Source organism: Dasypus novemcinctus, chromosome 19 (assembly GCF_030445035.2).
Source record: "Dasypus novemcinctus isolate mDasNov1 chromosome 19, mDasNov1.1.hap2, whole genome shotgun sequence".
In the NCBI taxonomy this organism is placed as follows: domain Eukaryota; kingdom Metazoa; phylum Chordata; class Mammalia; order Cingulata; family Dasypodidae; genus Dasypus; species Dasypus novemcinctus.
The window spans coordinates 17,206,640-17,222,553 of NC_080691.1; the positions used below are offsets into that span (position 1 = coordinate 17,206,640).

The 15,914-nt window shown below is 45.2% G+C and overlaps 1 protein-coding gene across 2 annotated transcripts in view; it reads left to right on the forward strand.

Moving 5' to 3' along the window:
- CCDC92 (coiled-coil domain containing 92) overlaps positions 1-15,914 on the forward strand; it is a 34,864-nt gene that overhangs the window by 16,291 nt on the left and 2,659 nt on the right. For both annotated transcript variants that reach the window (XM_058281256.2, XM_058281257.2), the window contains exons 2-3: positions 12,291-12,437; positions 13,114-13,155. In XM_058281256.2, the coding sequence (XP_058137239.1) occupies positions 12,291-12,437; positions 13,114-13,155 (189 nt within the window). The remainder of the gene's footprint in view (positions 1-12,290; positions 12,438-13,113; positions 13,156-15,914) is intronic.

A 15,914-nucleotide genomic window follows, 5' to 3' on the forward strand; every position in this document is an offset into this window, starting at 1 on the left:
GATGAATTTAGTCACTGGATTGACTATTGTTGGACAATCCTATGAATATCAAAGATTGCTCATGTCTCCCCTGTTCAAATCCTTCTGAAGGAATTAGCGTGAGCCTTTTTTGTAGAAGGACAAGGCAAAGGAGCTGATGTGCTTTTGCTTGATTGTGTAGCTGACTTGTAACCCCACGCAAGATTCCATAGCTGCCACTGGGCAGAGCTCTCACTCCTAGATCATGAGGATAGAGACTCTTTCCTCTTCTCTCAGACATCGAGAAAAAGTTAAGCTAAATATGTTTTATTAGAGCTAATGAAACAATTGACTGTCATAGTTATTGTAAGTAATAAAAAAGTATGGCTAAATTGTATAGAGCTTCAGTTAAGGAATACCTTTCCTTGAAACCAATGCTATAATTAGGCAGGCCCACAAAATGGATAAAAGAAGCCCTATCAGTTAGATTAGTTGAAATAATTCATCTGTTTGACAAATCATAGAGATTTTAAAAGAAAGTGAACAAGTCACCTTGGCCTAACAAATATGATTTATATTGTGACCATCAAGCACAAACATTTTAAAAATATTTCCTATTGTGTTAGTGTGAAAGGAGACCTTTTGGTATTTGTGGGCTTTCTTATCTTTTAGTTGTCAATTTGTACAATTCAAATCTGCAGTAATCACTATCAAATGTGAAAGTGGAAACTAATTAGATATTGACCTGCTTATTTTCCCTTCTGTTAAAGGAAAATAACTAGATATAAAGACTTGTATGGTGAGTTGTAAGGTGTATAGTTCCTTAAACTGTTGACTCAGCATCATCTAGATAATATAAATGACAAACTTATTAGTTCACAAATGGCACCTCTGTTTAGTTCTAAATGTTTTCATCGCTGGCTTTTGAAATGAAATGAGCTTATGAGCTCCCCAGACATGGTCATCCTGGAGTCTGCCCCAGAGAGAGCAGGAGAAGATGGAGGGAGGCCAGGAGGGGCCTGAGTACCACAGCCCCACCTGCCGCCTGGCCACCTCCTCCCCTAGAAGCAGTTTCTCTCAAAGACGTTCTCTTAGAAATAGAAAAGTTTGAGCTGACTCTGAGACAGTATGTCCTTGCTTGCACAGCAGTTCCTTCTAGTTCCAAGGGCCGGGGAAGCAGGTGCTGGTGTCCCCACCCCCTGGGGTGTGGCCTGCCACAGGGTGCTGGCATGCTAGTTTCCAGGAGGCTGAGGGCACTGGCAGAAAGTACCATATGCTTACAGACCATGGGAGCTCATGCATTTGGCTGCTTTCTTAGTGAGACATTTCCACACTGAGGGGCCAAGCCCCCGCCAGTAGACAGATAATTTGGCATGGTTTATAAATAGAAGCCAAATAGAAACTCTTAGAGTATGAGATAATCAGACTGCAGAGAAATCCCACTAATCAATCCTTCCAGTGACTGCAGACTTCCCCAGCAGCCCAGAGATCATATTTCCATGTCTAATTGCTAATCTCTCCAATCACATCTATTATAACTTTAATGTTAGGGTGCACATTCTTTCAGAAGGAAATGGCTGCCTGAGTCTAAAGAATTGTTGATGGGCCTTGAATTTTATGATAGATGATGTCAGAGAATTACAGGAATACAATAATGCGTGGGTGTGGGGGGGCTGCACTCCATTGCTCATCATGATCATTTTCTGAATATCTTGGGAACACTGAATTGCTACTTTTGTAAAAATTGCCTTCCTGTTAATTTTTTTTTTCACTGTTAAACTAATCACAATTCTAGCAATCACGATTACCCTGAAACAATATTGTTAAAATTATATGATACCCTAGTGGGCTAGTGGGTATTTAATGATTATATTTTTTAAAGGAACTATCTTTATAATTTTTTATGACTGTAAGGTAATATATGTTTAAAAGGTTTAGATAGTACTAAAATAGAATTTTTTAAAAGTTAAAACCACCTATAATCCACCATCCAGAGATAAATGCTTTTTCACATTTTGGTGTAAATTCTTCTGAATTTCTCTACTTTTATATATAAAAATGTGATGATATTATACATATGACTTTTAATGTACTTAACATATCATAGACATATTTCCATGTCAATAAATATAGTGTCCATTACTTTTAGCTATTGCATACTCTAAGTGTGCCGTGTTAACGTGCTAACTCTTTATTGACAAACATTTAGATTACTTTGTGTGGTGATGATCTTGCAAAAAATAAGATGTTTTTCTGGTTTCTACTGGAACCTTCCCCTTTAAGCTTTTAGAGATGTACCTATTAAAAAAATGTCCACTGCATCGCCAGAGAACAGGACCCCACAGAACATCTCCAACCACTTTACACTTTTGAATGAGTCCAAATGTAGTTCAGTTACCACTTTATCACAATAAGCCAGATACACAGCTAGGTGTTTTACGTCCAATGTCTCACTTTATCTTCCCCATCACTGTATTAGGCAAGTACTATTATAACCCCCGTGTTCCAGAAGAGAAAGGGGAAGGCTAAAAAAGGCTGCAACTTGAAATTGGAGCCTGAGATTCTGACTGTTAGGTGCTAAACTCTTAACCACACCTGTTTTTATTTTTAAATGACTTCTATAGGAATAATGAATAAATAAGGTTCATGTCACTATTGATGACTATGTATATAAAATAATATGGCTAACATTTAATTCCACCTTTTGTTTTCAACATTTCTTTGCTTCCATTTTATAATGGTGTTTCTTATTTTTACTAAACTATTTCTGGAGTAATTGTTGAATGCTTATCTTTCCTTGAAATGATTTCCTTTTTTTTGGTCCTCTAACTCTTTGGGATTTTCAAATATCTTACTAGTTGAATATCTTAAATACATTTACAAGTAGAACTAGTAGGGTCCTACAACTTAAAAGTTTATTTATCCAGGATTATTTTGAATTCTGAGTGATGTTAGTATTCATTTCCTAAGATGATAAGGGTCCTTTCCTGAAAGCAGGCATTTTAGATTGAGAATTGTTGGCATAATTATAATTAGCCTTGGTCCCTTTTCTTTTTTCTTAAACCCTCTTATACAGTAATAGATTGTTTCAAAGTAGAAGTAGGTTGTCTTATCTTTGCTCTGCCTGACTTTATTAGTTTCCCTGAATGGCTCCTCTACAGTGAAAATGGAGGCTACCTGCCACCAAAACGATGCTTCTTGTTGTGTTCATGCTTCTCTGTCTAGAAGCAACTGGAATTTCTTTGCTAGCTCATTTCTATACTTAGATGCTGCTCAGGAAATCCCCTAGTAGGCCTAAGTAAGGAACTTGGAGGTATATTTATATAACTATTGACTACTATGTATATAAAAATAATATGACTAACATTTATTGAGCACCTACTGTATACCAGACACTATAAGTGATTGCGTTTAATACAACAGCCCTATGAGTTAGCCATCCTGGTGATTTAGGTGACAAAACAAGGTATGACATTAACCCCAAACATAGTTTTACACCCTAAGAATTGGTCTGCTCTCTCTTATCCCATTAATTGTATGAGGTTAAGCAAATCTTCTTTGGGTCTCAGTTTCTTAATATTGAAACAAAGGGGTTGTTGGAATAGCTGATTTTGAAGATTTCTTATATTCTCAACATTTACTGAGTCCATGAATCATTTATTTAGAAAACCACCTCCCTGCTAGGAATCATTTTATCCTCTTACATTTAATCACTACAATTGCTGCCTTTGTTTGCTGGCCAACATTGGTTTTCTTGATGGCAGTGCTTAAGCTATAGGGCACCAGAGCAGTACAGAAAGTTCCCATGAAAAAGCCCACAGAGGTCCTTGTGCACAAAATGCTGAGATGCTGAGGTCTGTTGGGAGCCAGGCAGCCCCTGTCGGGTCTTAAGGCCTTTCAAAAAGCACATAGCGAGGGCAGCAAGACTCCAAGATTGGATTGGTCATGGCATGAGAGAACCACATGTGAATGGGTTATAGCTTATTCATGACCAGAATCTAAAATAGCTTTGCTATAACTAATTCACAGCTACCATGTGAGTACTGGTGTGCTATTTTTTTTTTTTTTTTTTTTAGATTCTAAAATTATTACCCTTATTTTCATAGGCTTTGTGTTGAACTGAAAGATAGGTCTGCTTTTGATTGCCTGGGAACAGAGAAATTTCCATTTTTAAATATTGAAACCCTTTCCTACCAAAGATATTCCATTTCTTCTAGTCTAAGAATCATGGTACAGGGAGACTTGAAAATATTGCTTCTGGCATGTCAGGAAATTATGGGATGAGGTCATGTTCAAGTCCATGTTGCTGCAGTGCTTTTTGATTAATGCAGCGTAATTCTTGTTTAGAGCTCCACTAGGTACCATTATGAAGCAGTAGAAAATTATCTGACGTACATACGTAATGCATGCATTCAGATGTGAAGGGAGAATAGAAATTAACTGGGCAAGGAGAGAGGGGTGGTTTGCCAAGAGCATTGCAGACAGAGGGAATAAGGCGTGCAACAACCTGTGGGAGGGACATGGCAGGTGGGAGGAGAAGATGCCAGTGTAGATGGAGCATAGAGACCAGAGGGGACCCCATGTGGGGTGAGGCTGGGGAGGGGCAGGCAGACAAGGCAGGAACTCTGGAAATGTATGCCACTGCAGGGGTGTGACATCATCAGAATTGTGCTTGAAGATGAAAATGTATGCAAGGCAGGTGTGTGTGCATGGGAGAGACATTGAAGGGAAAAGGGTTCTATTTTTATAAAGGGAGAAGATAAGTCTGGCTTTGGTTCCTCCCTACTTACCTGCAGAGTTGATTCTAGCAGCTGGTGGTTGAACTGAGGTGCTGCTTTTTGCCTAGGAAAGATTTTAGCCCCAACTCAGTCCACAGAGTGCTTCCGCTAGCTCTGGCCTTGGAGAAGAAGACCTTTGGACTAGGTACGTGCTGGGATCTGGGGATGAGGACACATCTGAGCCAGATGGGATACCTGATCTGTCTTCATATTCTAATCTTGCCCAGAATTCCCCGCTTTCACCCCACTTTATAACTTCCTGGAAAACTTCGCTGGTGTTACAAGGAAGATTGTCTTGTGAACCTTTCTGCCATGTTTGATGATCAGCAGCGCCTTTTGGATTGTACAACTTCATGATCTCAGATGTGGAGGTGTGATGGACCCTGCCTCTGTCTGAGTAGCACCCCAAAGCCTGTCACATTTCTGGCCTCAGAGCCCTTCTGGATAAGAGGCCAGTACTTTGTACTATCTGTTTTTCCTTTAGACTTTCAGAGTATTAGAGATTTGACATATACATTTTGGAAAGCATTTGAATTCCTGCATGAAATGAAATCTACCTCAGCCCTCCAGCTTCTCACTCATTGAGCCTCAGGGCTGAGAGAGGGCAAGGCTCAATAAGATGCAGCATTTCTTGATTTATGATTTATGTTTTCTCCAGTTGCTAGGATATTTTCCTATTTTTCCTCAGAGGGTGTTTTAGTTTCCTGGCTGCTAAAACAAATGCCCCATACAATGGGTTGACTTAACATCAGGAATTTATTGGCTTGTGGTGTCAGAGGCTGGAAGACTTGCTTCGTCCCAAGGTAGGCATCTTCTAGCTGGCAGGCAATCTTCGGGGTTCCCTGACTTTCCCATCCCATGGCTGTGTACATGGTGGCATCCCCTCATCTCTCTTCTGGGTTCTGTTGACTTCCAACTTCTCGCTGCCTCCCATGGCTTCTTCTCCTTCCATCTGACTTTCATTCTGTTTACAAAGGACTCCAGGAATCTGGACTACAACCCACCTGATTCAGTGGGGTCACACCTTAGGCGGAGTAACGTCTTGAAAGGACCTTATTTACAGTGGGTTCAAGCCCACCAGAACAGGACCAAGACCAAGAACATGCCCACCCTGGGGAGCGTGATTTCATCCCCCACAGTGGAGCACTGCGGGGACAAATGACCTGATAGATGGGAAAGCACTTTGTGTTCCTACAAAGATGGTCCATAAATAAAATTAGGATGTCATCATTTATACATTAATGTGCTTCAAGAATTCCACTTTTGAACTAGCATGAGAGTAATGTTCGAGCTCAGTGACAGAGCATTTGTCCTCGGGCCCTCACAGAGCAGCCTCGGGGAGGTTGTGGACCCTAAGTCACTCAGAACCTTCGTTAGAGGCATGTCTTCACCAGGAAATGTTGTTGGTATTCCTTCTGACTCTGGGAAGCTGTCTTGGCCAGTTGTCAGAATTGACCTTTTCCTACAAAATGCAAACCTTTTTTCACACATTAGTTTTCTGAACATGTAGGGTGAGCAGTAAATTACCAGAAAATTAAAACTTTTACCTCACAAAAATGTAGATGCGGCTTCACCTCCAATTCATAATCAAGGTAACATATCCCCAGGCCTGCTTACCAGGTCTTTTCCTTCATAGCACATTACCATCACTGCTGCTGGAGTTCGTTGGGGAGAAAAACTGGCAGAACTGTGTACATTCACCAGCGTGAGGGCTGTCCTCTGGCTGCTGACCAGGCCCTGGAAATGATGGGTCACCGGGAACCCCATTATCTGCAGCTAAATGCAGCATCTCAGAGGGAGAATAGGACCCGCGTCCAGGCAGAGCTGCCTTTGGTTTAGCGAGTAACTATAAAATTGCTGATGGCTCCAGCAATGCTAAGAAACAAAATTGGATTGCCTCAAGACAACAAAGCTATAATACAAAGAGCCCACAATTTGCAGTGTGTGCCCTTTTGACACAGAAAGTGCAATGTTTTGCAAGACATGTGCTGAGAATGTTGCCCTCCATTACTGTTTGACACCCAAGTGAGATGGGGCGAATGACTTTACTCAAACAGGATGAATTATTCATCCACAGTGGACGCCATGCAATCTACCTTCAGCCACCATTCTGACCCTATTAGGGATGGGTCAGAAATTCCATTTCATGTCTCTGCTCCAAAAGCATCTTAGAGATACTGAATTAAGCCTCTCTGGAACAATTCCATTTCTTTCTCTCTGAGCTGTGTCTCCTTGGCCTAAATGCTGTGCTTCCGTAGCTCTTGAGTCATGTCAGCTTATTGGAAGGGATAAATCATTATACTGATTACATGTCATCAATAGCTAAGGATAAAAAGGGGAAAACATCACCTTCCTTGGGAAGTCAGTAATAATGTTATCTTTTTCAGATGAGAAAATAATTTAGTAATTTGGTTGTCATTGGAAATGTGATTTGTTCGCTATGACCGAAATGACATATCTTGTTCATGTATTACCCTAACCACTAAAGAATGCCCCTGCACTGAGGCATCTACTTGTTAGAGCCTTTTAAGTCAAGACAGAGAATGGAAGATGGGGACACCACCAATCAAGGGTTGAAAAAGGTTTGTCTTTTCCAACTGTCAGAGCCTCAAACGTGTGTCATTATAGCTCACCTGCCAGCTTCACACAACCTGTGATCACACCCTTCCTGAATGTGCATCCAGTGTGTCTCCTCAGGGAGACCATCTGCCCATGAAAATGCACAGTTTGAAGGACACATTTTATTTCTGTAGTTACCATGGTGGATTAATAAAATTAAGATTTATAACAATTTAAACTAACTGATTCACTGGGGCAGTTAGAATGTGTTTAAATCACATTGAAATTTGTCATAAATTAAACCTAATATCACACTATTATTGGGGTGGGGTGGGAACTGGGGTTACATTTTCCCCCAGAGTCTCTAGCCTCTCTTCCCTGTCACCTGAAGTAGACTGTAGAAGAAACATTTCTTTGCAAGTCTAGGCATACGTCATTTTGCGCTATCAGCGATGTATGGAATTGTCTAGAAATTTTAGTGTATTTTAGTATCTCAGGTCTTTTCTGAGCAAGACATGCCTGTAAGTTAAACATCTAAGTAGGGAGTGCACCGAAACAGAGCATTTTTGGCCACGAAGGTCTGTGTGCCTCTGGCAGCACACTGGTGCCACACCTGTATCCCAGACAAGCCTCCTGTGCCCCAGGCGCGGTGCTGAAGGCTCCGGAGGCTGTGGGACAAGCCTGTGGTTGTGGGTGTGAGGGGGCGCTCACACCTGCATACCGTCCCGGAGACAGTTAACTCAGATTGTAGACAGAGCCGTGACTCCCCTGGTCCGGGAGTGTGGAGGGCTGCCGGGAGGAAGGGAATGAGGCCGAGGGGCAGGAGAAGCGGGACTGAGGTGGGAAGGCGTGGCCCAGCGACCCTGAAGGGAAGCCGCCGGGAGCGCCGAGGGCTGGAGGAAAGGCAGCGCCAGGCGTGCGCAGGGCCGAGGCGGCTGGCGTGGCGCTCGGAGCTGGGGGCGCTGAAGGCTTTTAAGCAGTCTCACTGTAAAAGATCACTCTGGCTGCAATGTGAAGAATGGAACTAGAGGAGACAGGGAGAGGACAGAAAGAGGTTTATTGGTAGTGACCCCGACAAGGGCTGAGGCTGGCTGAGGCTGTGGAGATGGAGACAAGTGAATGGGTTTGAGAAATATTTTTGAAGTAGGATCAACAGGACATGGCAAGGGATGGGAAATGCGAGCAGGGCGAGATGCTAAAGCCGAGCATGGCTCCCAGTGGCGCGGCTGGGTGGGTGGTGAGAGCACTTCCTGAGAGGGGTCCCTCTAGATTCCTAGCTCTGGTCATTCATCATTCTATACCTACGAAGTTCTGGGTCAAGTTCAAATTGTTCTTTCTCTTCAATGTCAAGGTTATAAAAATATGGGCTCTGCTTTTTCCATTAACCACAGATTCTCAGGTTGTCTATCCTTTTAAAGTAATGGCAAGGCATCTCATCTCCAGTCCTCACGCCCAAAACCCATTTTAGGTCCTGGGAATTAATGTTTCAGGTGAGACGATGAAATTGACCCACAGTGAACTATTCAGAGTTGCTGAGGAATATCTCTGTACAAGATCAGGACACAGTCTGGGGTCTTGCCTTCGTTGGATGCTGTCTGTCCCCCTTCCAAGGGTTCTGCTTTGTGAGAGACAGAGCCGGGGCAGAAGGCAGCTCCTTCCCCATCTAGCGCAGCTCTTCACACTTCCCCGGCTGCGCTCACCTTTGCACACTTGGCTCCTCTGGCGAGGTCAGCAGCAGCCTCCCATGACCACACACCCACCAGACCATATTTGGATCTCAGGAACTGTGGAATTTGCAAATGAAATGCAGGGACAGGATGCCTGCGAAGGTAAGTATACCACCCACTTGCTTACAGAGCACCGTCATTTTAAAGGCACGGTATTTTTAAGCTAAATATTGTGAGCAACTACTCTTCAGAAGTTCCATAATTGTGCTCTTTTTAGCTTAACAAAAAAAGTTGCTGAATGTAGCCCATGTGTAAGCTCTCTTCAACAACAGACCTCTGGAAATGTTTGCTGAGTTTCTGAAATTTGGCCTAAGAAACTGGGCTGAAGTTAAGCCATTTCTTACAGGGGCACAAATCCAGCATCTGTTACAAGTTGGTACAAAGAGGCAGGACCAGCAAGGAAAGACCTGGCCTTTTCCCTTCTACTCATTTCCAAATTATAAACTTGAACTAGCCTGCCAGTCCCCCAGCCACGTCTGTGACCTCATTGCTATTGTCCATTTGGGCCCCCTGACCAGTCCTGGGGGAAGGATCTCCGTGACAGCCTTCGTGGGGCTCCTTTGTTTTGGCAAGCAGGGACTGGGCACCCAGGAAGTGTTGCGCTCCTGACTGTCTGAAGCCTGCGTTCCTGGCGAAGCAGCCTCGTTTCTACAGAGGTCTTGGCTGTGTGGGTGTTGACCAGATCACGGGCCTCGAGCTGCTGCTCTCAAGCCCTCCATGCAGGAGTTCGCATCTGGTCCAGGCGGCCCGTGCAAGGAAAGCTTGCCGTTACAGCACAAAGGTGATTTCAGGAACAAAAGCATCTTTACAGCTCCTGCCAGAAGGCTACTCACAGCTCTGCTGAGTAAAGCAGATGGAAAGTTTAATGGAAAGTCAACTCTGGCATCATCTGCCACCTGGATTTTAGGTAGAGTAGAAAGCCTGGGTTAAAACTCCTGGAACTGCCAGGGCAACCTGCTGCCGCCGCCGCCACTTAGGGTTTCATTAACCCATTAGGGAGCTGTTTAATTTTATTTTATTTTATTATTATTTTTTTTTTAAGATTTATTTATTTATTTAATTTCCCTCCCTCCCCCAGTTGTCTGTTCTCTGTGTCTATTTGCTGCGTCTTGTTTCTTTGTCCGCTTCTGTTGTCGTCAGTGGCACGGGAAGTGTGGGCGGCGCCATTCCTGGGCAGGCTGCTCTTTCTTTTCACGCTGGGTGGCTTTCCTCACAGGTGCACTCCTTGCATGTGGGGCTCCCCCACGCGGGGGACACCCTTGCGTGGCACGGCACTCCTTGCGCGCATCAGCACTGCGCATGGCCAGCTCCACACGGGTCAAGGAGGCCCGGGGTTTGAACCGTGGACCTCCCATATGGTAGACGGACGCCCTAACCACTGGGCCAAAGTCCGTTTCCCCTGTTTAATTTTAAAAGTACATTGTTTTTGTTTGTTTGTTTCAGGTTTGGGAATAAAATAGTGATGATTCGACCTAATGTGTTTCTTCCTACAATTCCCGATGCTGCTATTTCTGTGGGAATCAGCAGCCAGTCCTCAACTCGTAACTCACTATTGGGGTGCAGTGGTGGGGGGGGGATCTGTTTCACAGAAATGACAACCATAATTTAAACAGTTCTCTGTTTAAGTTTTAGTTTGTTTTGCCCTTTCCAACTGTAAACTGCACTGTAATGGCCACCTTACCAATGTATCTTTTCACACAAAGGTAACTATTTCCTTTTGGTAGAGTCCTAGAAATGAAATTGCTATCAGAGGGATGCCAAATTGTAAGGCCTCTGATACACTTTGCCATATTGCTACCTATAATAACGTATACCAGTGATCACTCCCGACCAAGAGCTGTGCTTTGTTTCCTGTAGTCACTGCTTTCTCTTGCCATTTTCCCCCTCACTGAAATGTCCCTTTTTGTTTTCTCTATCCTGTGCCTTTGTCGGGGGTGTCATTGTCATGGTCCACTCCCATCATCAGCTTCATCTGACCTTATTTCCTTCTCTGCATTTTGAACTGTCTTTGGGAGTAAAGCCTGGGGCCCCTTCACCTGAGGAGCTCACACAAAGCTTTTCCAGTGTAATGAGTGTGTAAACTTGTTGCTGGTCTTGGACATAATAACAAACGACTGGTGCCGTCTGCAGTGGAGACAACATGGGCGTGTTGCCATCTCCAGAATCAGCTTGTTGCGTAATCCTGCAATGTACTGCATTCTAGAAACCTTTTGAGAGGTGGTATTTCCTTTAGGGAGGGTTCTTTGGCATGGAAAATTAAGGGGACATAGACTCTGAAATTCTGTTTTTATAAGCAAATAATTCCTATTTTGTCTTTTGCCTTTTCCAGTGCAAGGCATCTTGAATTTCTCTAGTAGCTTTTCCGGAAAGACCGGTTGACTTCACCACATTTCCAGGGTTCCTGTAAAGGCAGAGAATGTGGGGCCCTTAGCGAGCCTCCGATAACTGTAGCCACGGGGGAGGGGAGGAGCAGGTATTTAGGGGAGAGACTCCAGTCTCCTGAAACTGCCACATGGCCCTGCAAGATACGTTCTTGGGAAGTTCACAAGAAGGATTTGGGGCTCCTGTCAGCTCTCTGAAAGTCCTGGGGCTTCCCTCTGGAGTTCAACATCTCTCTTCCTCCTACTTCTTGCTTTGCCCAGCTCCAGATACCATTTAGAGGGAATGTTCACCCCTTTCCCAGGCACTAGGCTTTCCTGTGAGGAAGCAGCCAGGATGACCTTTCAAGAGTAATTTTGGTCCTGTATGTTGAAGTTTGGTGGCATATGATAAGCCTAGAATTTAGAATCAGGGAGTTCTGGATTTTATTCCATGGTTCACACTTACTGTGTGGCCCCAGGTTCATGAATTAACCTCTCTGAACTCATTTTCTCACCAGTAAGGTGAAGTGAATTTGTAGTGCTCATAACGCATTAGTGTGCCGGGCCTGGCTCCAGGTGCTGGGGACTCACGAACTGGCCCCAAGAAGGGTGGGAGCTGGGTGCACTGGGCCCCTGCCTGTGGTGAGCAGTCAGTAAGGGAGCCTGCGTGGCCTGGGCTCTGGGCCTCACTGTAGCAGTTGTGAACGCAGCCCCCATGCTGGCAGGCCTCTGCCCTCCAGCCCCCATCTGTTTTCCTTCCTGCTTTAGTCTGGAGGCCGTACGGCTCTGCACCCAGAGGTGGAGCCCACAGAGCCAAGGAGGGCAGGCGGCGGGCCCCGTCCATACCCAGCCTACTGACCGTGACCCTCATTGTCAGGGATGGTGACCAGGGTCTGTGTTTCCCACAGGTCATCTGGATGTCAGCATGGCAGCCACAAATCTGGAGAACCAGTTGCAAAGTGCACAGAAGAACCTGTTGTTCCTTCAGCGGGAACACGCCAGCACACTCAAGGGGCTGCACGCTGAGATCAGGCGCCTGCAGCAGCACTGCACAGGTACCGTGGGGCCCTGGCAGCCCGCGGGGGCCACGCCTGGACAGACTTCCCGGGGTCCCGGGGCTTGCCGACGGCTTGTAGAGCAAAGCAGTCTGGTATAAGGACAGCTTCAGACAGTGGCTGGATCAGAAGCTGTCCCAGTTTCTCCAGGTGAAGCGTGAAGAGTGGGATTTTATTCTTTTCTAATTCTTCTCTGCTTCCAATATGATGTTTAGACCCTTAGCATTGCTGGTCCATTCACATACCTTACCTCATGTTCACTGCATAGTTGAAATCCACCAAGCATTAAAGCTCTAAAGCATTTTCTTGGCATCCTGAGGTTTTCAAAGATCAAAATAAATGGATAGACTTTGCAATGCATTTTGGAACTGATGACTAAAATGCAGCATGCATAATATCTAGGGAAGCTGCTCGCTAACTGTGGATTGTTGGAATGTGTTTTGGGGAATGGGTAAGGGGGCTCTGAAGACAAAGGAGGGGTCCCCCTTAACTCTGGTTTGTAGCCACTGATATTATCTGCTGTTTTCACACATGCCTCGAATGCTGCCCAAAGCCTGACCTTTTAGAGCAGGACGAGTTGGCTAATTGAAGAATAGTTTCTGCATTTTCAGAGCTGATGAAGATGTTGAAATATGCCATAACCATGCAAAATTAATATATATTATTTGCTTTTTAGATTTAACATATGAGCTGACACTGAAAAGTTCAGAACAGACAGGTAAGAACTGTCTCCCCAAAAGTAAATGACAGTCTTGTTTCCTTTTGTGATGTATGTTGGTGCCATGTGTTTTCACTAGTTACACACTTAGAAGAAAACACCTTTGTTCTGAAAATGGCCAGATCTCTCTAAGAGAAGATGGGAAGGAAGTACGGAGCCTTAGGTACCACAACTGGTTATCAACAGGGCAGGGCACAGGGCATGAATGATAACATTTTATCTTGATTGACACTTACATTTGGAATATCTATTATATGCTTTTCTGGATTTTCTGATTTTTCTACAATGGATATGTGTTCCTTCTGTAATTGGGAAATAAAAGTAGATGTGATTTAAACCAAAAAAAAAAAGAGAAGAATGAGTAAGTCTCGGAAGAATGGCCCCACTACCTGTGGCCCTAGGGCTGAACACAGGGCCTGGCACAGTCAGGTGCTCTCTAAATATGGGCCGAGTGAGGGACCAAATTACTAGATAGCCCCCCGAAGGATCGTCGGGACTGCAGAACTGTCTCCCCAACCAGAATCCTCAGAGACCTCAGGAACTCCAAAGACGTCAGCCTGGTCCCAGCTGGGCACAGGGGATAGAAACCTGGGCCTTCCCAGGAGCCTGAGGCCTCTGCAAAAGCCTGCTCCTCAGAGCAGGGCAGGCATTTAGAAAATGCAGAATATGTGTTTTGAGTCAAGATGCCTTGTTCTAAGTCAGCTTCACAATGGCAGTTATTAGTCATGAGAGTATCCAATTCCTTATAAAAGACATGGACCATTCCCATCAGGTTTTAGTATATTACCAAGTATGGATTTTACCATTTGCCATGACTCATATTACAGTCTCCTAAGTGCTCCTCTCAGAAGCCAAGAATCTTTTGGACTGTGTGTGGTCAAGAAGGCACCCTTAAGCTTCTCGGGGCCTCGGTAGAGGAGCCTGATACCGGAGTCTTTCTGGAGAAGCATGAGGCCAGAACCTCCTCAGCAGCCCTGGGCCAGGAGCTGGGCCTGTGGGAATTCAGGAGAACAGGATTTCAACCTGAAGACAGCATCATCCACCTATCCACAATCCTGCTGTAACTTAAACTTTTGGAAAGAAGTTATCCATATCCTGGAAAATGGCATACCCTGACTCCTTCTCCCCTCTAAGCCCAGGCTAAGCTGAAGAAATGTGATTCTTGCCCGAGGGCCTCTCTAGTCAGAATTCTCAACCCTAATTTCCAGTGCCACTACCCCAGATACAGCCCTCTCATCAGTGGATACATGTACATTGGCGCACCCAAATCTTGCCCAGTACTCAGACTCTCCAGGGACACTGGTTAAAGATACAGACTCCCAGATTCCCTCCCCTGGGGGTCGTGATTCTGAATGTCTGTGCTGGGGCCTGGGAGTGCCGCAGTGATTTGCTGCTCAGGCAAGCTTGGGAAATACTGCTTTAGGTGAGAAAGAGCAATTGCTGCCAACCACCTCAACTTATACACAGCTTTCATGGGTATTTCATCTGGTGAAACACTGAAATTCCTAGAAGAAGGGAGAGGTTGTAGAGGAGACGATGGAGTGGAGCTTCCCATAGGAGGCTGGAAAATTGGCAAAAGAGGAAGTACAAATTCATGAGAATGATAATCTCTGAAGAACAGCATTCTTAAGTCAATGGAAGGAGGCATCAGTTCTACCAGCTGCTTCCCTCACCGTCACCCACTAAATCAGAGGCCAGTAAGCATAAATACCCAGCCAGGGCTGCATTCTGAGAAGAGAAAGCAGTCCAACTAAATTATTTTCAAGGAATGATGGTGGCTGCCAAGGTATGGCCCCTTTTAGGATGGTGTGATCCGACTTTAGCGTTAGAGAGACCTGACCTCAGATCTCTGCCCCATCTCTGACGAACCCTGTGGTCCTTGGCGAGTGACTTACCTTCCCAAGCCTGTCCTCAGTACATGCTCCTTCCACCCTGACCAGCAGGGCCTTCTGCCTTCACGATGCCCCTTCAACTGTCCTTCCTTAGGTGCACACAGCTCAGGGAGTCTTGCTCTCCAGTGCTCCAGATGTCGGCCTTTGCAGCACTGCCTGAGGAAGGAATGACCCCAGAATGTCCATGCCTGGCTGGAGTAGAGCCGAAGGCCTTTGGTCACAGACCTCCCTCAAAGGAGGCAGCTGTGGACCTGTTATGGCTGAAAGCCAGGGCACTGTGTCAGCTCTGGCTTATTGCTCTATCTTTGTGGAAAGAAAAGCAGGTGTCCAAGTCAGAATGCTGCGTGGAAAATCAGCCTTCCAGGCAGCGGGGCTCAGCCCAGTGGCCAGTCTCCTGAGCCTCAAAGGTGGCTTTAAGAGCCATGAGCGTCTTTGAGCCTGTCACTTACCATGGAGCTGTAGTTCAGAATCCATTGTTGGTCTTTGTGGCCAAAAAAACCCCCAAAACCTTGGAAATAGCTTTGCCTGCATCCTTTCTAGGGTGGTCATTTACTGACATTACACACATGTACACATTTTAAAAACAATAATCCACCTGCCATCAGCTTATAATGTGCAAGGCACTGTGCACAAAACAAGTCACCTTGCCTGTAGGGCCTTGAGAAGCTGTCTGGTAGACAACATGTCACAGAAGCTGTTGGCTCAGGCGGATGGGGAAAATGCCAGGAATGAAAACAGACCAAGGTCCTAGGAAGGCAGCAGCAGGTCAGGGAAGACACCCAGTACAGTGTGGTCCTGGGGCTGGGCCCTGAGGTGTGGGGTGTGATACAAGGAGACTGGACACCTAGGCCTGGAGTTGGGCCAAGG